General features: G+C 52.0%; 1 protein-coding gene and 2 non-coding genes across 4 annotated transcripts in view; 2 read left to right on the forward strand and 1 right to left on the reverse strand.

Moving 5' to 3' along the window:
• The window catches only part of VAC14 (Vac14 homolog (S. cerevisiae)), a 67,187-nt gene that overhangs the window by 386 nt on the left and 41,102 nt on the right, over positions 1 to 25,699 (forward strand). For both annotated transcript variants that reach the window (XR_775418.1, XM_010584055.1), the window contains exons 2-12: positions 3,204 to 3,354; positions 5,771 to 5,938; positions 6,616 to 6,678; positions 7,700 to 7,807; positions 8,598 to 8,707; positions 9,720 to 9,826; positions 10,874 to 11,008; positions 11,293 to 11,445; positions 13,487 to 13,547; positions 21,200 to 21,344; positions 21,662 to 21,727. Coding sequence is in view for 1 of the 2 variants with exons in the window: in XM_010584055.1 (XP_010582357.1) it covers positions 3,204 to 3,354; positions 5,771 to 5,938; positions 6,616 to 6,678; positions 7,700 to 7,807; positions 8,598 to 8,707; positions 9,720 to 9,826; positions 10,874 to 11,008; positions 11,293 to 11,445; positions 13,487 to 13,547; positions 21,200 to 21,344; positions 21,662 to 21,727 (1,267 nt within the window). In the remaining variant the exon portion in view is untranslated. The remainder of the gene's footprint in view (positions 1 to 3,203; positions 3,355 to 5,770; positions 5,939 to 6,615; positions 6,679 to 7,699; positions 7,808 to 8,597; positions 8,708 to 9,719; positions 9,827 to 10,873; positions 11,009 to 11,292; positions 11,446 to 13,486; positions 13,548 to 21,199; positions 21,345 to 21,661; positions 21,728 to 25,699) is intronic.
• Positions 2,296 to 2,366, reverse strand: TRNAG-GCC. The gene has a single exon. It is a non-coding gene; the product is annotated as a tRNA-Gly (tRNA).
• Positions 12,518 to 12,588, forward strand: TRNAG-GCC. The gene has a single exon. It is a non-coding gene; the product is annotated as a tRNA-Gly (tRNA).

The raw sequence follows: 25,699 nt of genomic DNA on the forward strand, positions 1-25,699 counted from the left end.
GGGGCACCCGGGGGCTGCAGGCCCGGGAGTCCAGGGAGGGGACTCAGGTAGCACAGTGACCCTGTCGGGACAGCGACCTGGGCAGTGCCCGGGCAGGAGGGCCTCTTCCCCAGAGCTGCTCCACATTTCCCATCCCCACGGCACTGGTCGATGCAGTTTAACTCTAAGCCTGTCAGCTTCTGAGCACAAGCAGGGACCCGCCGGTTCAGGGTGCATGTCCCAGGGCAGGAGTTGTGCCCACGAGCCCCTCGTGGAAAGCCCGGTCTGACGGTGGGTCCCCGGTGCCATTGCGCAGCACCGCACAAAGTAAATGTGCGAGCAGCGTAAATTTAGAAACTCATTGGAAATGCCGTACTTGCTCTTCTGCGACGCTCGTGGAGGGGGTCGGCTCTGTGCCGGGCCCTGACCGTGGGAGGGGAACACGAGGGTCTCACTGGGCAGCGGGCCGGTGCTGGGGCGGCTGTGCCCATCATCCAGGGCCCATTTCACATCAGCCTGGGTTCATCATCTCGTGGTGCCATTCCACGTCTCCCTCAAGGTCTCTCACCCAAGCTTGTCCTAGCTGCAGAAGTGGGAAGCGCCTGCTGTCACCCGCGGCCATTGGGTGTTGCCTTTAGTTCTTCCTGCATCGCTGCTGTTTTGGCAGAGCTCAGGCCTTCATTTCAGAGCATCGCAGACAAGGGTCTGCAGGTGTCTGCTGGCGTGGCTGTGCCCCCTCTAGCGTTGCCCATACACGTTCTCTGCATGTTTTCTCGCTCTCACTGTGCTGGTCTGGGTGTTTTGTGCTGCACTGGTCCACGGCTTTGCCTGGGAGGGACTGCATCCTCCCTGGGCACTGCCTGACAGCTCAGCTCATGGAGGAGATCCGAAGCATCCCCTCAAGGGACAGCACAGTACAAGGCTGGGAGCGATGTTCTAAGCCGGAGGGTGAGTTTTGCATGGGAGATGCGGTTACGGTGAGCCTGCGAGGGGAGCAGCGAGCCACTTTTGGCAGCCAGTGGCATGGGGATGGAGCCACTCTGTTGAGGGCTCGGCGGGAGACGTGGGAGGGGTGTGGGGTGGGAACCATGTGCCTGGAACGTGGAGGGTCCTGCGTGGGACGGTGTACGTGGGCAGCAGAGAAAAATGGTTTTTGGGATGGGGTGTTTTGCTCAGGTACAAACCCAAGCCTGCCAGGTCCTTCTTCTGATCTGTGTGTCTACTTTTCCCTTATTTTTTCCCTTCTTTATAGGAATAGTTTCTTAGGTGTGTGTTGCGGTAGATGTGCCGTCTGTCCTCATAATTCTAGCCTCAGGGATACTTAAGAATTGTCCCTTTGTTGCTGCTGTGAGGGCTGATAGTCCTTGTCTTATCCAAGCAGCTCTGCTCTGATTTATTCTGCCCCAGGATTAGGGTTTTGTGGTTGGCTTATACCAACCAAAGTCTGATTTGGGGTCAGGCGGTTCAGCCAATCAAGCTGGAAGCCCAGTTTGGGAAGGGTATAAGGAGGAGGAAGGTAAGGGCCAGCTTTTCTACAGATACACGGGTTTAGATCAGCTAAAACCCATCACAGAATAGCACCAGCAGCGTCTCTCCCATGTCTATGGCATCAAGTGAGGAGGGACTCGCTGCCTCTCAGCTCAGGTACTTTCTCATCCTCTGGCCAGTAATGTGGGAGCAGCTCCTGCTGCTTGCAGACTCTCTGATGCTGTACATTGCTTTTCGCTGCTTTTTGTCTTATTAGTTAAATCTTTAAACTCTTGAAGGAAGTCTGTAAAGTTATTCCTGTTCAAACAAAACTCTGTCCGTTAAATCTAGGTAGTAAAAGGATCACCCTGATGGTCTGTGCTGGAGCCTGCTGCTGGGGTGGGACTGCAGATGGAGCCGTTTGCCCTAAAGCAGCAGTTTATGAGTGTGGGTTGGGCTGTAACTATTGGAGAACTCGGCTTTGGTGTGGGGAGAGTGAGGGAGAGGCTGTGTAATGCCCCCGGGAAGAAAAGGGGCAGCTGCTTTGCTCAGAGCAGGGTGAGAACAGAGCTGGCGTTAACCATTTTGCAGGAGAATGTTCATAAACATCTTCTGTAATGAGTTTCCTGGATTATAAAGTGGGTGATGGGCTGGTGGTACTTACCTGGGAGAGGATAGTGTGAGACTCAATATAGTGCCAGAGAAAAAAACACATATGGAGTTAGGTAGTGGAAGCTTTTGCACCTTCTTTGAAGGTTAAGGTAAAGATCCTTATTTAGGTTGAGATTTTGAGGTTCCTGTGTCCACGTTATGGATAGAAGTCAAAGAAAAAAAGGGGAAAAACAGTGCTGCATTGGCCGGGAATCGAACCCGGGCCTCCCGCGTGGCAGGCGAGAATTCTACCACTGAACCACCAATGCTACAGCTGCCTGCACAGCTGCCTGCACAGCTGCCTGCACAGCTGCCTGAGCCTCCCTGGCTGGCCAGTGGCTCTGCCACAGGGGAGCTGGGGCTGAAGGGCTGGTTGGGTGACCCGGGACCTTGAAGCAGTTGTGTAGGCTGGTGGCGTAACAGGTCTCTTCGTTTAAGCACAGCTGATGCGTTAAATATCTTTGGGTAACGAGCTGCAAGTTTCTGGGGGGGAGGAGGAGGTATTGCATATAGAAACCTTGTGGGTTTTTTGTTAAGGTTTGTGCTGTTTAAGAGTATATTTAAATGAACTATTAGTAGTATATTTAAATATGTGGAATATTAGCTGAAGTGATGTGTGGGTGGCTGGAAAGGTCCAAAATCTTAGTGCTGGGCATGGGCGTGGTGGACAACAATTCCCTACCGAGCCACCAGCGCTTCTGGTGCCTGCTGAGCAGTTCTCTGCTGCCGTCTTGTGCTGTGTTGGGGGTAAACGACCCCCGTAACCCTCACTGTTGGAGTAGGTGTTTGAAGACCTGGTGGTCTCACACAGCTTGAGGTGGGTCTTGAGAGTCCATCCTGGGCTGGGAGTTCATGAATGGTGTAGAAGGCTGTAGGCTGGGACCAGTAGGAGGGCAGCGAGCCACTGTGGATGTGAGTGGGGAGGAGGAGAGAGCTCTGGTCTCAGTTGCGGGTTCCTTCAGCATTCCCTGTTTTGGTACTGCTTTCTCTGGCATTTGTTGTGGCTAAACGTCCCTGTTTCTGACAGCCACGGGGAGCCAAGCTCCCGAGCATTTGTATCGGGCTGAACCTAAAGCCCCCTGGGTACTTTCCTCTTCTCTCCCCAGGCTGGTGCGAGAGTTTGTGGCTCAGAACAACACATCTCAAATCAAACACGTGATCCAGATCCTGTCGCAGGAGTTTGCACTGTCCCAGCACCCCCACAGCCGGAAAGGGGGACTCATTGGCCTGGCCGCTTGCTCCATTGCCCTGGGCAAGGTAGGTGCAGGTGGGGTTTTTTGGCTTCTGTGGGTTATGGTGGGAGAACAACAGTTCCTCCTGGGTCAGCGTGATGGGAAGACTCAGGCTGGTGGCCCTGCAGCTCCCTCCCTGCATTGCAGCCTATGGCTGGGTTGTATTTGAGTTTCCTCAATATGCCCAGCCACATCCTTTGGACACAGGAGCACTTTCTGGCCTGGGTCACATCTTGGCAGCTCCCTAGGTGTGGTTTAAGTGCATCTGTCCATTCTCTGTCTCTAGCAGCTGGACTAGACTCGGCAGGTTGGGTACTAATTTGCGTTAACAGAGCTGAGAAGAGTTGCAGCCCTTCCTTCTCTCCCCCCTAGCTCATCTGGCTCCAGCAGTGCGGGCAGGGCCTTTGGGAAGCAGGGCCAAGGTATGGGCCAAAGGGTGGCAGAGTCATAGTCGAAGTAAGCAAGCGGTGTAAAGTGTCAAGCTGCATTAGCCTGAGATAGTAGCTTTCTGTTGGGCTCGGCAGAAGTTTTACTTGCTGAACGTGTGGATTGCTCAGTCCTATTCTGGAGGTGTTATATTGACGCCCCTTGTGTGGGAAGTTGGCTGATTTCTGTCCCAGTTAAGGTCTTTCTCTATAACTTTCCTCTCATTAACAAGAACAAGCTCAGTAAGTTGCCTCCAGGGCTATGCCAGAGCATCCAGATCTCTGTGGAGGAGAGCACAGACTGCAGGCTCATGGCTCCGTTGGGCTTTTGAGTCAAACCATGCGGCTGGTTTTTTGAAAGCGCCTGCAAGGGGACTCTTTCCACCTGGTCCGTAGTAAGGTATATGTCAACGAAAGCAGAGGGCTTGGGAAGAGCAGGCTGTGCCTGTTGGAAGAGCTACGAGGTAGATTTTAATTAATTTATTCCCCTTGTAATGAGAGTCATGATCGGTCTGAGCAGATGCTTTGAAGCCTTACGGCTTTTACGTTAACTGCCTTTACGCTGGTGGCCGGGAGCTTCTGAGCAGTACTCCTGTTTTCATTCTCTTGTTAAAATGCAGAATCTCTTTGTGAAATCCTCCTTCCTGGGATGAGCAATGCTCTGCTCTGCCCTCAGCCCAGGCACGTAACCCATCTTCTCTTCCTGCACAGTGCAGGGGCAGGCACTCCGTGCTGCCAGAGCTGCCAGTACAGCTGGCTTTGGGGGATGGAGTTGGTTTTGGTGGCCTTGAGGGCCACTGATAAAACTTGGAGTTGAGCTCTTTAATCTGCTAGTCTGCACATTGTTGATTTTCTTACCATCTCCTTTGCTAGACACTCAGGAAATGCCAGCCTGTTTCCCCAAAGTAGGGGGTTTTTAACTTCAAAACAAGCCAACATTCTGTCTCCACTTCTGGGTTTGTCTGAAACTCCTGCTGTGCTGGTGAATCCTTCAAGCAGAAGTCTTTTGGGCTGGGGAGCAACCTCATTAATATTTTGCTATATTTTGCTTCTGAGCAGGGTTAGGGTCAGCCTAGTGTGGCCCTTGCATGGTGCAGGGGGACAAACTTCAGCATGTAATATGAATTTTGCTTGGGAATTAGTGCTATAGTCACTTCATCCGACAGATATGTCCACCTTAACTCCGCAAGCTGTTGTATCTCCTTATCCGTAAGCAGCTGCATAGGCTGAAGCTGCTCCTCTTCTGGTAGCTGGGACCACGGTTGAGTTGGTGTTTCTGGAGACAATAGGGCAGGAAGGTGCTTTGGGGCTGCTGGTTGTCTTTCTTTTTGTGAAGAGTGTATCACCAGCTCCTCTGTGCTCCCCAGCTCTTGACATTACAAAGAGTAGCCCAACAGACCAAGGGTTTCTTTGCTTAGCTGAAGGTGCAGGTGGGCTTGATCTGTTGCTGTCTGGGATGTTCCCCCTGGTCCTGGAAATGTGGGTGGGTTTACACCAAAACCAGCCAGCAGAGTGGAATAAATCCTGGCTGCCAGCTGACTGCTGCAAGGGCTGGTGACCACTGGCTTTGTTGGGGACCTGCCTCGTCTCCTGCCTGCAGGGCAGAGAGGCAGGGACAGATTTCTCTGTGGACCAGTCTCCAGCAGAGATGAACGGCGTGCTGGGGGAGGCAGCCCCTCTTGATTTGCAAGGTGCTCGGAGTGGGTGGTGAATAACTGCCCAAATGTCTTGTGCATCTGTGGGAATCAAAACCAGCCAAGTACAGCTGCAGTAATCACTTTAGTTGCTGGTATAGACTTCCCTGAAACAATTTCTCAGGTGACTCTCACTGTACCTGAATAATATAATTCAATAATTTCAATAATAAAATTCAAAATTCATTAATAAATCCTATCCAGCATAGGTGCACTAAGCCGTTATGGGCCTGAATTTTTGCAGTATGTTCCAGGGCAGCGCCATCTCTTCCCTCTCCCTGTGGCATGGTCCTCAACTAATCAGTCTCGTCCTGTCCACCAGGACTCTGGACTCTACCTGAAGGAGCTAATTGAGCCGGTGCTGACGTGTTTCAATGACGCCGACAGTCGGCTGCGGTACTATGCTTGCGAAGCCCTCTATAACATTGTCAAGGTGGCCAGGGGCTCCGTTCTCCCACACTTCAACGTGCTCTTTGATGGCCTCAGCAAGGTAAGAAGCTTTCTCTCAACCCCCATGTGTTTTTCTTTCCCACACTGGAGAAGTAGGATTCATTCTCTAGTCCTTTTCTTCTCTGGGTCAAACCAACCAAGTTGTCCAAGGTTTTTTTTCCAGGTAAACTGGTTTGCTTTGACCCAGGCAGGTCTGAGGGACTGAATGAGCAGTTTCTGCAGCAACACACTGGCCACTGATGTTGTGGGTGCTAAAGTTCACTGCAAGATACCTTGTTTTCTGTCCTCATCTCCAGAATATATTTTCCTGCTCCTTATTGAGTGGTATTAGGAAATAAGGTTGACAGGACTGCTGGAGGCAAGGTGGCTCTGCAGCTCTACGGCTTTGTGGGTTCTGTAGTGTCAAAAACACATCTACGTATGCCTGTCTTTGCAGCTTTTCACTGGAAACTTGTATTTCTCTACCATTTAAGAGCATGGCTGTTGGCCTATGAAAACCCATGTAGCTGGGGGAGGTGATGGGTGCTTGATATCTCCCTTAGGATGTCTCTCAGGAGAATTTGTTGGAGCCTAATGAGGAGTTGGAGATAAAGGGACTTCTCTGTGTTCATCCCTGTAAACGCCAAAGGAGAGTAACAGTCCTGGGAGCCCCACTGCAGAGTGGGGAGCAGACCTGGGACCCATTGCTGCCATGGCTCTTGTTTCTGTCATTCACAGCTGGCTGCTGATCCTGACCCAAATGTCAAAAGCGGCTCGGAGCTCCTCGATCGGCTTCTCAAGGTATTTCTTCTCTCCTGAGAGTCCTTGGTGCAAGCTGCAGGCATGTCTTGGCTGGGGATGTGTCAGTCCCTGAGGCTGCAGCTGCTAAAACTGTCCTAGCTCAGTACTATGGCTACTGTCAAAACATTTCTTTCTCTCGCTGACTGTAGTCTTTTAGGTTCAGGGTCTGGTGGCAGTCTCAGGCACCTGGGTTGTGAGGGGCTGGTAGGTTATCGCAGTGCCACGTGTGTGTTCAGCTGTTGGGAGCCGGGTGTCTGGGGAAGCAATGTTTTAGTCCGAGTAGGGTTGCAGCCCTGTCCCAGGCAGCAGAAGGGCTGTTCCTCTGCTTTTCCTCCCTTCCGTAAGTGAGTAGCAATGTGAGTGGAGCTGCTCTGCTACTGCTTTGGGGTGGGCGGTTCGGTTCCCTTTCCTGTTCTGCCTGCCAACGGGCTTTTACTCTCACAGACCTCCCAGTTCCTTTTCTGCTATTCAGAGATGAGTGGCTCCCTGCCAGATCTTGCCCTCACTCCTCTTCGTTATCGCAGCAGTTAATGCGGTCTCTGCATCACCTGCTGCAAACCTTCCTGCTGGGAGATCTGCTCCACCGTACTGGTGTGAGAGACTTAGCCAAGCAGCAAAATTCACCAAGTGAGTAGGAAGAGCTTTAAAGCCAGGGGACTCTCCCGCCCCTGATACACATGGTTACATCAAAGGTGCTTGCTCATGTGTGCAACATACCTCTGACGCATCAATCGGAGAAGCTCCCGTCCTCCTCCTGTTCAGCTGGGCTGGCACACAGCAGGCAAGAGCCTCCCTCTCTGGGTCCCACTCAGCATTAGTCCCTGCCCAAGGGGGATTACTAGCTCATTGCCTGAATAAACCATGTGATTCCTTCTCCCCAGGTCTCCTGACCCACAGACGCATGCATCAACTGCTTGTCATCTTTTTCCTGTCATGTGCCTTAAAAAGGCTGGATGGGGGTGGCTGCGGGGGTGCGGGGTGGTGGCCATCCCTCCTAACACCCTCTGCTTGGGCTCTGCAGGATATCGTGACAGAGAGCAACCAATTTGACTTGGTAGGCTTCATCCCACTGCTGCGCGAGAGGATTTACTCCAACAACCAGTATGCCCGGCAGTTCATCATATCCTGGGTAGGTGTGCACAGCGCCACGTGTGCCTGTCAGTCTGAACTCCAAAATACTGTGACCTGTCAGCATCCTGTCTCTGGGCAAACAGCAGATATCCATGGCGATGTGTGAACTCAGGCACCTGAATTTATTTGGGCAGGTTTTTTAAGCTGGCAGATTTTTTTCACCTGCTAGGTTAAAATGCCAGCTCCCTGTCACCTTGCTGTTGCAGTCACGGGGACATCATACTGCATTTCTGCCAACCTGGTTCAGGACATTGCACATGAAGTTAGAAAATACCATCAAAGCGTTGCTTGTAAAAATAGATATGCTGTGGTCTAGAGGTTATAGTCTCCTAAAGGACAGTGCCAGGCTGCTTTCCATCACCCAGTGGTGATGGAGGGACGTTGTTCTCCAGGAGGCAAGGGATGTCTACTTGCTTTCACCTTTCTGTGCAAGACAGGAGCTCTCAGTACCTGGCTGGGGTTTGGGGAGAGATGCGTGCTGCTGCACTCTTTCAGCCGTACTTTTTGCTGTCCCAGGTCTGTCTGCATGCATCTTGGCAGTCATTCCTGATCCCTGCTCTATTTTACAGAGTGGTGATTGGAAACGTAGCAACACTGCAGGCTGATTGCTTGCTTCCTGTGCTAGCCTAGCTTCTTTCTGAGATGGGCAGCTCTGTGCTGTTCTCTTGTTCTTCCCCCCCATCCCACACAGCGCAACTCTGAATTCCTCAGTACTGCACCAGATTTGTGCTAGTGATGTTAGCTTCTCCAAAACTCACTTTTTCTTTCTTATTCTTCCCCTGAGCTAGATCCTGGTCTTAGAGTCTGTGCCTGACATCAACCTCTTGGATTATCTGCCAGAAATCCTGGACGGGCTCTTCCAGATCCTGGGAGACAACAGCAAGGAGATACGGAAAATGTGAGTGTGGAGGCTGGTCCGGCATGAGGGCTGTGTCTTGCTCGCCATCTGTCCATCACCCTCTTCGTTTGCTTGCAACAATTCCGTATAACTGCAGCAAAATCCTGCATGCGTGGTGGGAGACAGCAATCTAGCTGTCTTGGTCGGTGGATCAAAGTGTCCTTGGCAAGGGCTTCTCTTCCCTAGCTTGATGTGGCTGGAATGGCTGTGGAGGACACCGTGGTCTGTGCTGGGGGACAAACTGTTTTGACTTGGTTGAGCTGTTGCCTTCTCAGCCCTTGCACCCAATATCAGAGCTGCAGAGGCTCATGTGTGCTTCTAGGATGCGCTCTGAGCTCTGTGAACAAGCTTTGCAGCATGCGAGCCTCTCTCAGCAAGATAGAGCACCAACCCAGCATCTCCTGGATGGAGAAGAGAAGCAAGCATTGCGAGCTTGCTCCTGAGATCCATTGCTGGTCTCAAGACAAGGGCATTTTGAAGCACAGCAGTGGTTGGGTATTCTCAGGGAGGTCAGAGAATCTTGGCTTCTTGTGCTGGGAGAGAATAACTGGACCTGTTTTGTAGGGTATAAGTCAGTGGTGAGACTGGCCTGGGTCTATCCTGCTGCCAAGCCCTCCTGGGTCCTCCCTGCTTCTTTGTTTCCCAGTGTCCATGTGTTGAGGAACAAGCGCTGAAAACTTTGGGTATCATCTGCCCCCCTGCTCCCCTCTGTGCTCCCCACCCCAGGCACACCTCGATCTCAACAGAGCCTTTGTGGCTATTAGGGCAGTTGTCGGAAGGTGCAGGGAGCTTCCAGACAGTCATCATCACCTCCATCCTCGCAGTTGTGTGCTGTCTCTGCCTTAGGCCAGGGCGAGCTTGTCAGCCTTGTCCTTCCTGGCCCTGCCCCTGTGCAGAGGCACGCCTGTTGTGCCACCAGCATCCTTTTTATGTATGCATGTAGGAGGCTGGTCTCCATAACTTCTTGGTCCAGGGCAACTGAGCGCTAACCAGCTGCTCTGCCTCTCTGCAGGTGTGAGGTGGCTCTCGGGGAGTTCCTCAAGGAGATCAAGAAGAATCCCTCCAGCGTCAAGTTTGCAGAAATGGCCAATATCCTGGTGATTCACTGCCAGGCGGCTGGTGAGTGCACAGGACCAAGCGGTAGCATCCGCCTCCAGGTTTGCAGTACCGACCATAGTTTCGGGCCAGGAGCTTTCCAGTGGGCTGTTCACCAGCTCACCCACTTGCCTTTCCTTTGTCATTGTGCGTGCAAATCCTGCTGAAAGCGGGGAACAGGCAGCTTGCTCATGGTTAGCACTACTGCTCTTGTACTGCTCATCCCCCAGCCTCAAATTTAGGTCTGGCATCCTCCAAAGCAGAGGTGCCTGGAAGTAAAATATCTGGCTGTGGTTATCCAGCACATCTAGAAGGGATCTCTTTAGGGGCTTGTCTTAACCTCTGGTGGCACTAGGTGCATAGGCAGGACAGTTAAACGTGATGTGCCTGGTGCTTTGTGTTAGTGCTGCACTGTAGCTCCTGCAGGTCTGCTGTGTAGGCAGTGGCAGAGGGTTACAGATGCAGTTGGATCTGTTTCCTGAGAAGGATCTTGTCCCTGAGCTGTGCTTATTGAGCTTAAACTGCTCTTTAAACGCTGCTGAAGGGAGTGGGTTTCTTGCGAGATAGAAGAATAGAAATAGAACGAGACTGCTTGCTCTTGATTAAACTGATGCCCAATAAATTTACATTGTTTAACCCTAAAATCTGGCCTTGCTTCGGCTAACTGCCCCAGCAGTGCTCCCTTTTTCAGAATTTGGGGAGGTTAACAAAACCCCGACTCTAGGAGCAACGCTTGACCCAGACACACAACTGCTCTAGGTGTGACAGAGGAAATATCCTTGTGTGTTGGGAAGCTTGACAGGATACTTGTAAATGGGGAAGCCTGGATTACGGATTGAACTGGGTTAACTCCGAAACCTAAAGATTGTGTTTAATCTCAGCCTCACTGCAGATTCAGGTCTTACCTATCTCTTCTGGGACTAAACTGTCCCAGACTAGGGTCTCTCTGGACTAGTGACTCTGGATGGAGCAGAGGCAGCTCTCTGCTTGCAGGTGGTCCTTGGTCTGTGGAGTTTGCTCAGCTGCCAGTGTTGTCCTTTCCCTCACCTTTGCTTGTCCCATGTCTTCCAGATGACCTGATCCAGCTGACAGCCATGTGTTGGATGAGGGAGTTCATCCAGCTAGCTGGCCGGGTGATGCTGCCTTACTCCTCAGGGATCCTGACTGCTGTCCTGCCGTGTCTCTCCTATGATGATCGCAAGAAGAGTATCCTTGTAACTTGGAGCTGCTCCGATTCCTGCTGCAGCAACCCACAGGGAATCGCCTGTTTCCTGCCCCTGGGGCGCAGGGCCAGCTGCACAGCTGGAGAGGGCCAGGAGAAGTCCTCCTGTCAAGTGCTAAAACCCACACCAGCCCTTTGGATGTGAGGGGGGTTGCAGTAGCTGGGCTGGGGCAGCCCTGGTGGGGCTGCGGTGGCTTCTGCGTGGCTGGCCAGATGTGGCACCTAGCCACGTGTGGGACTGCGTGTTCCTTACACTGCCTCCACTCAGACATCAAGGAGGTGGCGAACGTGTGCAACCAGAGCCTGATGAAGCTGGTCATCCCAGAGGATGATGAAATGGATGAGGCCAAGCAGTCAATGACCCTACCTGCAGAGCCCACCTCAGAGGAGTCTCTCTCCAAGCCAGAGGCAGCATCCAGCGGTGAGTCCCCGTTGGTCTGAGCCACTAGAGGTGGCTCAGGGGAAGGTCAAGGGAAGGTCCTCAAGAGAAGTTCTTGAGTTGGTTTGGTGTCCTGGGGCAGCTCAGGGCATATGGGACCTCTGTGCTTTCTTTGAGCCTTGGAGTCCTGTTCCACAGATGATCCTCTGCTGAGACAGACACGTTTGGTGCTGTCTGCGTAGCAGGGTCGTTGATCTGGCCTGGAGCCCAAGCAGTGCTGCAGTGCTGCGTTCCCTGGTGAGCATCCCCATCCCCTCACTGTGCTTCACTTTGACTTAGTGATTAAGCTGACCTGAAAAAGATTGTTTATAGTTAAGTGTTTAGTGTCTCGCTACATAACATGGGAAGAGAATAGCCCACCTGTCCTGCAGTGGATGGTTTGGGAGGAGCTGCCATCACCCAAAGGAGAGCTCAGAGAGCTGTATTAGTTCTGGGAGAGCATCAACACATGCGTGGAGGATGTCTGTGTTGGGGAAGGGTAACGAACAGAAAGTAAAACAATTTTGGGTCCTTTCTAGATTCATGGTGCTCTAGAGACCATCATGTGGGTGTTGTCCCAGTCCTAAAATTTCTGGAACAGAAAAGGCAGAAGTTTGCAAGTGGGACGGGAGACCTGGAAGAGCATTCAAGTGAGAAGAAACTAAATGGAGAGGGTCCTGGTAGACTGATGCCTAAAAACAGCAGCAGCTTCAGCTTTCCAGCATCCCTTTGATGCTGTTGTCCTGGGATAACTGAGTGCTACTTCTGGCACATTTTTGTGGTCCAGGCATGTGAAATAGGTGTAACATTTGAATTGTGTGGGTAATCTGTTGTATTCTTCTGGGACTGTACGTTCAGCCCAGTGCTCTTCTGTAACATGCCCGCAAGCGGCTTTTGGAATTCCTGCCGTGAGAGGGAGTAGGAAGGTGGGAATTAAAAGGCTGAGGGGTTTTCTTGTACAATAGCAGCCGGGTCGATGGCAAGGAGGCAGGGAGCTGTGTGGGGCAGCAGGCAGGTGGCAGTGTGCGGGGCCGGTAGGAGCAGGCAGCCGGGGCACAGAGACAGTAACAGGGCAGCATTGGTGGTTCAGTGGTAGAATTCTTGCCTGCCACGCGGGAGGCCCGGGTTCGATTCCCGGCCAATGCAGCAGGTTTTTTGGATGGGATGGGGTGGAAAAATTTAGTGCCATAGAACAGCAGCAAAAAGTTTTCTTTTTTGTTCCTTATTTGTCCCAAGAGTACCTCCTTTTATTAAAATCTATTGGAGAAGAGTTTTAAAACATCAACAGAAAGTTTAATTGCTTTAATCTCTACCCCTTTGGGGTAGGATTGCACCTTGAAGCAGGCAGGATCAGATCAACCTGTGATGCTTTTGCATTGCAAACTCTCAGCTCTGTTCCCTGGTTGTGCTGATGTGGTGGTGCCACTGCGTGTGTGAGTAGAGGCAGTTGGCACAAGGGGGCATGAGGATTCAAGTTCATCCCATCGTGCTTTGTTGCCGTGCTTGTAAGACCCAGTTTTAGCAGGGGGCTTAGGCTGGAAAGCTGTTTGGGGAGCTTGGTTTCCACATGGAGTCACACCGCAGGAGACCTGGCCAGGTGGAGATGTCCTGGGTTGGATTCAGCCTTTCCTATGCTTGTGTGGTGTCTCTAGGCATTGAAATCCGGACGATGGAAGGCAGCTCTGCAGTTCTGAGCTCCTTCTTTGAGAATGGTTGAAACCATCGTAAGGTTGTATCTGGGTCATTATTACAGATAAGGAGACCCAGTTTGGGGCGGAGGTCTGAAGCTGTGCAGCCTGCATTTTGCTGGATAAGTGCCGTCCTGTACCAGCTCCATCCAGTACCTCTGGTAGTGGAGAAGAGCTTGACAAGGAGTCTAAAATGCTCACTGCAGGCAGAAGGGATCCTCAGGGTCCCCAGACCCTCAGACGATGGCTGGTAATGTCTTGGCAGAAGGTCATGCAGCTCTCCAGCCTCCCAGTCCTGCTGTCCACCTTCCCTGCCATTCCACTAACCGTGTCTCCTTTTTATTGGCCCCCCCCAGGCTCTCTGGATGCATCCGGTGACTCCAACTTCAGCAACAGCAGTGTCTTCACAGTAACCAGGTAGGGTCTGTTTGTTGCTTCAAAGCAGCTTGAGAACAAGGGAGGGCCTCGAGGGGTACAGACGACAACTGACAGATGCTGACAAAGCTGCAGGGAAGGGTGGTCAGGGCTGGAAAGCAGTTTGGGGTCTCCTGGGCTACAGTGGGGTGGATGACTGGGGATGCTCTAGGAGCAGACTGCTTTTCTCTGATGCATTTGCACCAAAATGTCTTGACTTTATGGTAAACTGAGATATTTGTCCCCCACCCAGGAGACCTTGCAAAGTCCCCCAGGGAGGTCTGGTGAGGCAGCAAGTGTCTGTGCACTTGGGATTGTGCACCTCGCCTGTCTTGAAGCTCCCATGGTTGGGCACTTCAGCTAAAAGATAGGGTGAAGGTGGGGAGAAGGTGGATGGTTGTCTTGGTTATGGCTCTTCTAGCTTGGCCAAAATAGGAGGTATTTGGTTCCCTCCTGCCTTTGCAGGGGAATAGTGGTAGAGGAACAGCGGTGTGCTGGTCTGCCAGAGGTGCAGACACCTCATGAGAAGGTGGTATGTGAGCTGTCTGGGGCTGGCAGAAGAGCTTGGAGAGCGCTGACCCTGCTTCTGGGTACAACAGTCCTCCGTGCTGCAGTCCTGGCAGCCCACCACGGCACGGTGCTGTGGGGCAGCACCTGGGGCCACACTGTCCAGCTCCAGCTGCTGGAGAGGCAAGGGGTCTCGGCAGCATCTGCTGCCAGCCTGTCCTCCTGCCACCCTTGGGGGGTGGCATTAGTCAGCCCCAGGCCTGCAAAGAGCAGCTCCATGCCCAGCATGATCTCTCCCAATATCTTGTGTAAATCATCTCTCCTGTAAATATCTTCCCATCCAGCTGTCAGTGAATCTGGGGACAAATCTATTTGCTCTTATAACGCATCTTTCCTTTCCTCCTGCTGCCTGTAGTTCCTTTCGTCAGAGGTCATGATTTCCAACACTTTTATTGTGCTGATGCAGATATTTATTTGTTGTTGTGATCCCCAAAATAGGATGCGTTACCCTAGCTGCATCCTACCAGCAAGACTGACAGGTGATGCCCATCGTAACACATCCCAGAGCAATGCAAGCGTCAGCTTTTCAGGTTGATGGTCTGTACCCTCCGTTCCTTTTTTGCACTCCTGCAAAGCCCAGCAACTCTCTCATCTTAATGATACCCTTCATTTTTTCCTCTCTTGAAAGTACAGATCTTTTCATTTCCGCCTAGATTTTGGGTTTTGACTTAAATGGTTTTCTCTGGCTTTCCTGTGATTGCTGTGTCCTGGCCCTGCTCAGCCCTTGAAGTTTACCAGGTGCAGAAGTGGGTGTGCACAGGGCTGAAATTGGGAAGGGGAAGGAAAAGGAGAGGTGCTAAGCCCAGGAGGACAAGTGATAACTGTCTCTGTCCTGAAGAGCTTGCACCTGGGCGAGAGAGAGAGTGAATATCAAAGAGGGACAGAAGCAGGGAGAGCTGCAGTGACTTGGTCACAGTGTCACTGAGAGCCAGAATGGCTGCCCAAGCTGAAGCAGTCTGCCAGCTCCCCAAGCACTGGGGAAAACCATCTGGGACAGCAGGCGAGAGACCCTTCGTGTCTCTAAGAGACCTGGTTTTGCAGCGGGACTTGTGCTTTGAGCCCTTCTAAACAGGAGACTCCAGGCTTTGTCCTAGGGTTTACCTGCCCCAAAGCCTATTTCCCCACCCTGTGTGACCTCTCTGCTGGCCCAGCGTCGGGACCTGAAACATTTTTGCCGTGGCACGTCTTCTGGGGGACTGGCACGGGGTTGGGGGCTGTACATGGGCGACAGGAGCCCTGGACATCTGCCTGGTGCTCCATCTATTGCTCAGGCTGTCTGGTTTCGCCCTGGAGCCGGAGGAAGGTGAGAGCTGGCACCCGTAGCCAGTTGCAGCCATAACTCACACCAGGGAGCAGGCAGCTGCCTGCATGTTGAATGCCCACTGGGTGTCAAGACAGGACCGCAGGAAACCATTGCATTGCTTTGAAAAGCTGGAAAGCCTGCACACGGAGGAAGTTGCAGCTGCCTTTTAAGATGAAGTCACTCTTCGCTTGTGTTTTTGTTCGTTCCCCTCCCTGCTTCCCCCAGTCTCCCCTGGCGAGCGAGTGATGGAGCATGGCCCGGCGCCAGGCATCCAGCTCTCACGCCCCCTTCTCCTGCCCTCCCTGCGCAGCCGTCTGCAGAGGGATAGCACTGCAGCAGCGGTGAAAGGAGGACCTCAGTCAGCAGGGGCGGAGGAGCTCACGGCCCAGTGTCTGCAGAGGGACGTCTTCCATGAAGATGCCATCCAAGAAGATGACGAGGTCTGAATGCTCAATAGATGGATGCTGGGCACGTTCCTATGGCCACAAACTGACACATGCTCCTAAAACGTGCTGTTGGCAATCCAAAATACTTCCAGGGTAATTGCCAGCTTCCTGGTTGCATTCGCTAGGAAATGGGGACCGTGTCTGTGCTGGGACGGAAACTGGCTCCTGGGAGAGCTTGGCTGCACAGGGCTGGAGGGGGGCTCCCCATGCAGGTGGGGGTCCCTGCTTCCAGCTTCTGCAAAAACTGTCATTGGAAGCAGACCAGAAGCGTGTTTCAGAGGCTCCGGAGCCTTCCCGTGGCCTAGCTGACCCCGCCGATGCTGCGATTGCTGGTGTGAGCCTGGATCAGGAAGGGGAGGTGGAAGCGTGGCTGCTGGAGCAGAGCCCAGGCTTCCTTCCGTCAATCTGAGCTGCTGCATGAGAAGATGCAGGCATCTATCCTGTGGCGCTGGACCAAAACAGCTGGAAAGTGCCTTTTAGGCACTTGTAACTGCATCGGTGTTTCAGTACAAGACCTGGACAGTGTGAGACCACTTCCCAACCCTCCTGCTGGGTGTGGAGGGTCGGGAACGGCTGGCAAGCAGTCAGCAGGGCTGCCTGGGTTAGATGCATGGCAGCTGGACAAGGGTGATGGGACCACGATCCCTCGCCAAACTAGATAAGTGACATGGGGGCTCCAGAAGAGCTTTTGTGGTCCTTCTGATGCAAGGAAGGCTTCTTGTTTTGGGTGGTGTTCAGCAGCACATGGACACATGAAGCTGCTTGTTGCTCTGCAGAAAGGGCAGACGGCTGCCACGTGGCTAAACTGCCCAAGCCTGCATTTAAATTGGACTTTTAAACATGGTAGTTAGGGCTTAGTACAAAGCTAAAATGGCTGCTGCTTGTTTTGTGCTGGAAGTCACCATAGCCCTGTGCCCAGAGCCTGGCACGCCTTGTGGGTGTAGCCGGTGAGCTGTGGAGCTCATCGATTTGATGAACACTTGGGTAGAGGGTAGGGATGGTGCTGGGTGCCCTGCTGCACCCAGGGGATAGCTGGCCGAAGGCAAGCATGATGGCTTGCTTTGAGCTTGTGCACTAAACCTGCCCTGAAGTCCTGTTCTCCAGCAGCTTGTCTGGCGGAGTCTGCCTTGCTGCAGTTTTCGGGTCCAGGGTGTCTTCTTGGGGAGGCTCCTCCTGGTCCTCCTCTCCAGCCTGGAGCAAGGAGATGGCTTTCCTTCCCTGCTCCCACCACGCAGTTGGAGGGATGGGCTGGAGGGGGACCTCGGGCACACTGCCCCAGCCCTTGTGGTGATCTACAGCTTGTTGGACTGGATGCCTCTGCCTAGACCTTAGCCTCATCGCTTCCCTGGGAGATCAGCTTGCGCTTGTGCTGTGGGCACTTCCAGTACTTGGAAACCACAGTAAGCAGAAGGAAGCCAAGAGCGCCGAAATGAGTGATGGAGGACAAGAAAGCGACAGCTTGTGGGACCAATAGCAGAGAGGAGCTATTTACCTCCTGGCTGCTGGCTCAATCCTGTTGAGCAGCACAGCTGCCAGGCCGTATGGGAGCTGCCCTTGTGACTTGGACCACAATGAAAGAACCTGAATATTTCCACCCTTGGCAAGGCCACTTAAAGGCTAGAGCCCGGCCTAGACCTTAACCTTGTCTGAAAATGGGGTCAGGAAAGCAGCTGGGCTGGGCAGGAGGCCAGGAGGGAGATGACAGTTCACGCATTGGCAGAGAAAAGGCGACCGCTGAGGAGAGAGATGGCAGAAGCCCTTGAAGAAAGGGGAGAAATGAGAAAATTAGTTGATAAGGGACATGGAAACATGTGAAAAACATCACTGTGGGTTAAACGCAGTGAGAAAATGAGCTTTGTTCCTGTGCTGGAGGATGCTTTCTGAGACGGGGGGATGTACGGGGGGGGGTCTCCTGCCCCACCGCTCAGCTTGAGCAAAAACTACCAGTATCCAGAGGTGAGAGCCTGGTATAGCTCCCATTGTTGCTCAATTCGCCCTACAAACGTGTTCTCGCTGTCACAGGCGAGCCACAGAGGCGAGGCCGGGGCCGCATTCATCCTCTAGAGGAGAATCTGGGGTAGTGGGTTAGATGGAAGCGATTGCATCTGACATCTGCCCTGCTGCAGATGCTGGCGCTGGGAGCCAGCGTGGCAGGCCCAGAGGATCGCATTAATGCAATGCCATTACTGCTGCTCTCGCTCTGCAGTGCCTGGGGATTAAGGAGAGCCGGGGCGAGCTGTGAGCCTGCTTTGGAGCTGCAGCCACAGCAGCGCTCACCGTGCTTGGCTGCTGCCTTCCCCCCTGGAAAGGTGGTAGCCCACGGGAATCTGGTGCCGCTCCATCTTGGAGGCAGAGGAGCATGGTCAGTGGGGGATTTTTAGCCCAATTTCACCTGTTCATCGGACCTCTTGCCTTTCAGAATGGTGCCCTGGTTTTGTGCCGAGTAAAGGACCTGCTCTCCACCAGCAACCTGCCTAAAATGTTTCTTGGCAGATGCAGGGAGAGGTTAACTGGCAAGGAGCTTTGCCCAGCCACCATGCCTTTTAGCAGGAGCTGGGCCTGGCAGAGCTGCAGGGCAGTGGTACATGGCATGGCTGGGGTCTGGCTGACTCGAGGTGAGCCCGGCGCTGCCAGCCACCTCCTGCGGTCAGCTCGGGTGGATTTTGGCTTGAGCCACCCAGCCTCTGCCGAGGTTTTGCATCACTGGGGAAGGGGTTTTCACAAGCAATTTTGGCTCAAGCTGGGCTGGAAGTGGCTTGTTGCTGTGCTGGCAGAAGTTCAGCATCCTCCTCTAAGGGTGCTGTGGCAAACCATGCCGCCTTGTGTCCTCCCCACCTGCCTCGCGGCAGCACAGAGCTCGTGGATGTGACAGCATTGAGGCCACCTCCAAACTGGCTGGCTTCACGCGCCACTTCTCTGTGTGCCACCCTTTCAGCTGCTTCCCTCTGAAAACACACAATACCCTGAGGTTTTTTTCCCCATCCTGTGCAGGCAACGTGTATTTTGGCATGGAGATGTAATTGGGTTGAGGATTCGTGCTCCTCTTCCATTGGGAGCCCCGTGCCAGGTGGGTAGCAGGCTTGCGCCGCTGCAAGAAAACCAGGTTTTGCAGGAAAACCAAATACAGGGCTCATTCAGGCTGGCTTAAATGGCCTAGTACACTGCTCCCTTGGACATCTCTCCCAAACTCCCCATTTTCTGGATGCCTTCTTCCCCTCAGTTCTGCACATCTGAGCATTTGGCCCTCGGCTGTTGTTTGCAACATCAAAGCAAAACTTATTCCAACTCGAAATGCAATTTGCAGACCCCAGAATCTGTTACGTGGGGCACCTCAAGCAGTCAGATATTTGCAGGGCTGTGAGGGGCTGCAGACTCCTCGTCTCGTCCTTACAACGTGTGTCCTGGGGAAGATCAAATCCTATTAAGCCACAGCTCTCCTTGCAAATTATACCATGAGAAATCTGCCCCTTAGGATTTCTTATCAAACAAGAGGCAGAGCAGCTCTGCGCACGCTAGAAAAATCAGCAAGAGTCTGGTCCAGCCTTGAATAATTCAGTAGCTTGAGTAAGACAGGAGTGACTTAGCTCTTCAATGCAGATACCTCTTGGAGGTCTGCTCCAACCATCTCAGGTCCAACCATCTCAGGTCCAACCATCTCTCCTTAACCTAGTCTCATGTGACAGGTACTTCCCACGTCCTTGCTGTTGAGGTGGGAAACCATCAGGTAGACGTCAGGATCACAAACAGGACAAAAAAATGCCATTACATGACCTCTTCTGTGTTGGGGTCTCCTGTCCCAGTGCAGGTCCCAACTATTTGGGGAAAAACCAGGGAGCAAGAGCTAAGGTTCTGCAGGCTGTCAGTGTTCTAAAAGAGGCAGTGTCCTGGTGAACTAAGGGAGTTGTTTGCTTTCATCCTGCTTGATGACCAAGAGTTATCCTCATCTTTTGGGACAGCTTTTGGGAAACAAGATGATTTTCTCAAGGCAGTTGTCGTGGTTTAACCCCAGCCAGCAACTAAGCACCACGCAGCCGCTCACTCACTCCCCCCCCCACCCGGTGGGATGGGGGAGAAAATCGGGAAAAAGAAGCAAAACCCACTGGTTGAGATAAGAACGGTTTAATAGAACAGAAAAGAAGAAACTAATAATGATAATGATAACACTAATAAAATGACAACAGAAATAGTGAAAGGATTGGAATGTACAAATGATGCGCAGTGCAATTGCTCACCACCCGCCGACCGACACCCAGCCAGTCCCCGGCCGGCAATTCCCTGCCCCCACTTCCCTGTTCCTATACTAGATGGGATGTCACACAGTATGGAATACACTGTTGGCCAGTTTGGGTCAGGTGCCCTGGTCGTGTCCTGTGCCAATTTCTTGTGCCCCTCCAGCTTTCTCGGTGGCTGGGCATGAGAAGCTGAAAAATCCTTGACTTTAGTCTAAACACTACTTAGCAACAACTGAAAACATCAGTGTTATCAACATTCTTCTCATACTGAACTCAAAACATAGCACCATACCAGCTACTAGGAAGACAGTTAACTCTATCCCAGCTGAAACCAGGACAGCAGTCTTGTAGCAGAGAGCTGCACCCCAAAAACGCTGCCAGCTAGGACACCATCTGCAGTCCTCAGCATGAGTCTGCTGGGATTAGCAGAAACTGGATGTCCTCACCTGGTTGGGTGGCCCCAGCTAGTGGAGTTTGAGGACACATGGGTTGATGTTCTCTGCAGATGTTTGAGCTGGTCAAACTTGAGTTGGATTCTGAGTGCATTTTATGGATCTCTAGTCTTTGAACCCCAAACCTGGTGACTGCAATACGGACCAGTTTCTCAACACAGCCAAGGTACTGGATTCATCTAGCGTGGGGTCTTGTCATGCGTAGGTACCAGCTGTTTTGGGAAAGTGGTAAACTTTGAAGCCTGGAAGATTTCTGTTGCTTCCAAAACAAGTTTTTGGTACATTGCTGTGTCTCTCATTGTGCTTCCCCATCTTGAAATGCCAGTCAGAATGTGCCTATGCCACATGGGCAAACCTGGCCATGCCCAGCCATGACCCCACAGGCTTGCAAGCCTGGAGCTTGCTTCCTGGCTTTCATAACTCTTGAAGACATGAGCACAGTTGTTGGGTTTGCCATGAGCAGATCTGGATGCACAGAGTAAGAAATGTAGGTGACCAGGCTGAATGGGGCAGGAGCAGGCCAAGGGGACAGTTGATGTTTCTTAGGGTTTTTAGCTGAGATGTTTGATGCAGCCTCTGGTGTGTTGTAGACCTGCCCACCGTGCGAGGAGTTGGACATTACAGCACTGAACCGGCCTCTCTCCTTTCTGTGCAGCTCTGAGAGGATCCAGGTGACCCTGAACCTGGATGGAATAGTTCAGGTGCTGGACTGCCACCTTCATGACATGTCCATTGGGATGATGACCAGAATTGCAGTCCTGAAATGGCTCTACCACTTGTACATCAAGACTCCTCGTAAGGTAGGTTGGGGACTTGACATGCAAGCCTGCTGCTTCCTCTGTGGGACAGAGCTTGTCTGCTCCCAGCCTGTTCCTTGCTTTTGAATTGGCTATAATTATCTCGGCAGCATTGCAACCGTGTGTCCACCTGCCTTTTCTGAGAAGGCTTTGGCTGCTGGATACTCAGTAGCTTAAGGAAGCTCTCCAGCTCAGATAGCTCTCCAGTTCAGATGGAAAATGCTGGTGAAGTTTTCAGCAGCCTCCCCCAGGGTGAGGGGTCCTGTAGCAGGGGGTGAGGAGGCCTGTAGGACTGATGCTGTCCGTCTTTCTGTTTCTAGATGTTTCGACACACTGACAGCCTCTTCCCCATCTTGCTGCGGACCCTCTCAGATGAGTCTGATGAGGTAAGTGCTGCAGCTGCTGTAGAAGTCCTCCTGAAAACTTACTGTCTCCACATCTAGCTGGGCTTTGGATTTTGAGGGTTGAACCAAGGGATTTTGTGAGGCTTGTCCAGTGTTGGCACTGGGAAGTTTAACCCTGTTGACTAAACTGAAGAATACCCAATGCAGAGCCTGCAGGTAACTGCCTGGCTGAAAGCCCAGCCAGTTCCAGGCTGGAGTGTTTGGGACCCTCTGTCTGTATAAACCTTCCTCTCCATCTCTGAGAGCTGGTTCCTCAAAGCCTACTTCTAAAAATTTGGGAAGGCAGCTGGGGCTTCAGGTCCCAAAGCTGGTGTCTTCCCCATGGGGCTGGGTTGTGGTCAGGTCCTTGGTGAATGGGAATTTGGGCACCTTGTGTTGGCTCTGTAGAGATGCGAGGGGGATCATGTCCAGCCAGCGCTGCAAAATCTGAGTCACTAGGTGCTTAAGCAGCACCCACTGCTAGCAGGGCAGCATCAGCATTGCTTGTTGGGGCTGCAGTAGATGCCCAGTGGCATCAGGTTGGCTGGGAACTGCTCGGGTTGGAAGTGAGCAAAGAAAGTCAGGCAGCAATGAGTGAGCCAGTTTGCTCTGCCTTCGCTCTCCTGCCTGCGCCTTGCTCTCACAGTGCAGTGCTCTTCATCTCCCAGGCTGCTCTTTTCTTGAGGTGCTGCACCATTTTCCCATTTCCTTGTTTTTCTTCCTCACCCTTCTTCTCTGGTTCCAGTCATCTCAATTTTGGCGTCTTTGTTGTCTTCTCTCCCTCTCCGTTGCATCCTTGGAGTATTTCTAGTGCTTGGGTGGGAGGCTGGCAGCTTCGGCACACAGCTGGCCCAGGCACTGGTAGCAGTTCTGCCATCAGCTGGATACCTCTTGCCCAGAGCGGCAAATGATCCCAGCTGGTTTCTCAACCCAGACCTTCCTCATGGAATAAAAATCAGGTGCTATCTGCTTTGCCTTACATGCTCAGGGCATCAAACCCCAACCCCACAATAAATCCCATGTGCAAGGGGTTGTTAAGAGAGGAGGGAAGGGAATGAGGAAGCAAGGGAATGACTTGCAAAGGCAAGCGACTGCCTGGCCATTTTCCATACCATGCTGCTTATGATGCAAACCTTTCCAAAAGAGTCCCCAAGCACACATCTGCCTTTGCAACGCTCTAGAAAGCCTGCATCTTGCAGATAGTCTCTCCAGCTTGGCAGGGGATCGCAGTGAGTCATGTTGCAATTACACTGCTTATTAATATTTGAAAAAAGCAGTGAAGAAAGGACCCTGGTGATGCATTTCCTCCATGTGACATAACTGGGAATGGCTCAAAAGTAATTTTAAGCTGATTTATTTAATCCTGTCTTCTATTTATTTAAATGTTTGGAGGGTTTTTTTTTTTTTAAGGAAATCCATAGACGAGTCAATCCATTAAACACCACTGCTCAGCTGGCTCCCAACCAGATTTGCTGCTTTCTGGAGAGGAACTAGAAATGACCGAAATAGTAGGGGGTTTTTGAGCTGGGCATTTTTGGGAACAATGAGAACAGATTGAGCTAGCTAACCTGCAGTGTCAGTGCCTATTAGAAAAGGGGACGCAGGGTGCTCTCTTAGCCATTACTCCCTGCTCAGTACAGTATTTGTATGCACAATCGCGTCGTCCTGGAGTAGATTGGGATTCCCAGAAGCTCTTGGCTAACGGGCTGGAGATCACCGGGTTAGTGTGGGGTCCTATGTGAGCTAACCCATCAGCTCTCTGGTGGAAGCATCTCCCTCCCCTTTCCAGGTAGGGGCTCCGCACATTGTGTGATGTAGCTCAAGGTGTATACACATCTTCAGGGGGTTTTTTGCTGTCTTCATCCTGCAATGCTGCCCTCTCCAAGGGAACCTGGCTGGGCAGCAGTGCCGGTACCATCTTTCTTCCCAGCAAGTTTGAACATCCTTTTGCAGTGCCTGTGGATCCCCTGGCTTCCGTGCACTGTTTGGAGGCTAGCTGTCGCTTTCCTGATGCACCCTGAAGCTATCCTGGGGCAGTTGTTTCTTGCTAGCTCATCATCAAAGGACAGTCTGGCTTTGGGGGTTCAGTGCTAGTCAGGGCTTTGCATCAGACTGAAAGACCATGCTCAGGCACCTTATTCTTAAGGTCTGGTCTTGCTGAGCTGCTCCAAGTCTCTCTGTGCACTTGCCATGAATAATCAAGCCTAAGGCAAATAGACTTGAGCTGGATGGAGCCGGATCCATGCCCTTTAAGTTGTCACGCCTGTTTTTATTGTTCAAGTAGCACAAGGTGTTGCACCACCTCCACCATGCTGAACAGGGGCCAGTATCTCATGATGCATCTGTGGCATCCTGAGTCATCCCTGCCTTTTCTACTATTCCCCTTCCTACCCAGTTCTCCTGGGCCAGTAAAGAAATGGTCAAGAGACCTAGTTAAGATTCACAAAGGCAGTGCAGAGAAGTCGGAGCGAAGCTGAAGCAAGCAGTTCTCTTTGATATGTAGACAAGTCGGGATACAGGATTCCTGGCTGTCAGATGTTGTACTGCTGCACTGCGTCACCTTGTGCTGGTTCCTGTGCTTCCCCAGCAGGGAGATGCTCCATCCTGCATTTGAAACCTGGTTTTGAAGGCAATCTCTAAAAGCTGTGGTTAAAATTTGATGTGCTTAAAAACTTCCTTACAGCTCCAAGACTAACAGGATCCTGCTGGGAGTCGTTTTTTCTGCACAAGCTGCTCCTTTTGTCGGTGTGAGTCTCGCAGCCCTGACACCCAGTTGAAGAACTGATGTTAGAAAAGGTGAAAAGTCAAAGCCCAAATGCTCTTTGGGAGCAGCGGGTTGGATCTTTCCACTCACAGGTTAAAAGCACTGCTGCTGATAGGCACTGCTGAAAAGAAGACCTGTTCTTCAGGTCTTCATCTCCCTCTGCAAGCTCCTGGTGCAAAGGCAGCTTCTGAGGTAGCTGTTCAGTTCCCTAGGTCCTTCCTAGCTGGGACCCAGGTGCTGAGTTCAGGTGAACGCAACAGGCAGTGAGGGTGTCTCTGAGAAAACCGTGAAGCAGTGATGCTGGTGGTTTTCTTTATTTGCTTTGTTTTCCTTTCTCAGGCCCCAAAATTGAGTTACTTCTTCACAGCTGAACATGTTCCTGTTTGCTTATCTGCTTCTCTCAATCTTGCTGGGGGTTGGAAGTTGTGCTGGGACTTTTGTCTGACTCATGGAGGAATGACGCATGAGGTGGAGCTGGTGTCTGATGTGAAGCAGGATAGACTCTGGCTTCTCAACTCTGCTAATGTGAAAACCTACCTGCATTTATGCAGTGGTCAGGCAAGGCTTTGAATACAACAAGAAGATTCAAATGATTTTTTAGCTTGCTGTTTGCAGCTGTATCTCCTAGAGCATCCTTAGAAGTGTCCTTCTGGCATGGGACAAGAGTTGGTACTCTTCCCTAGAGAGGGTTAGCTAAGTCTGGGCTACCACTGGCTGTGGAGGTAGTGATACTCCTGAACATCTGCATGACCTTCAAGCCAACCTCTTCACGACAACCTGAAACATTCTGCCCCTCTCTTGGGTTTCCAGTATTAAACAAGGGGAGGAGGAACCCCAGGTATGGTGGTATACTGGTATTCGTCTCTCTCCTTTGCTGTTAACTCGAAGCCCAGGTCTCTGCCCTGCTCTCTGAGCTGTGCTGTCACACTAAATCCTGGCAAACTTCTCCCATCACGCCCGATTCCCAGTACAATGAAGCTGAACAAAAGCTTGTGCCAAAGCGAATAGCTGTCTTAGCATGGTTTGGTTTGGAGCTTTGCTCTGTTGGTTTTAGAGCCATTGTGCTCCAGCTCCCAGCCTTTAATTCGCCTCAGCCGAAATATTGTGACTCCATGCAAAGCAGAGGGTGTAAACTAAAGACTGCAAAGAGAAGAACTCTAATGTACGTGTGCCTGGCTTTTATTTTAATTTTTCTGGTGGTAAAGCTTCTC

This window comes from Haliaeetus leucocephalus, unplaced genomic scaffold, assembly GCF_000737465.1.
Source record: "Haliaeetus leucocephalus isolate CR32 unplaced genomic scaffold, Haliaeetus_leucocephalus-4.0 Scaffold92, whole genome shotgun sequence".
In the NCBI taxonomy this organism is placed as follows: domain Eukaryota; kingdom Metazoa; phylum Chordata; class Aves; order Accipitriformes; family Accipitridae; genus Haliaeetus; species Haliaeetus leucocephalus.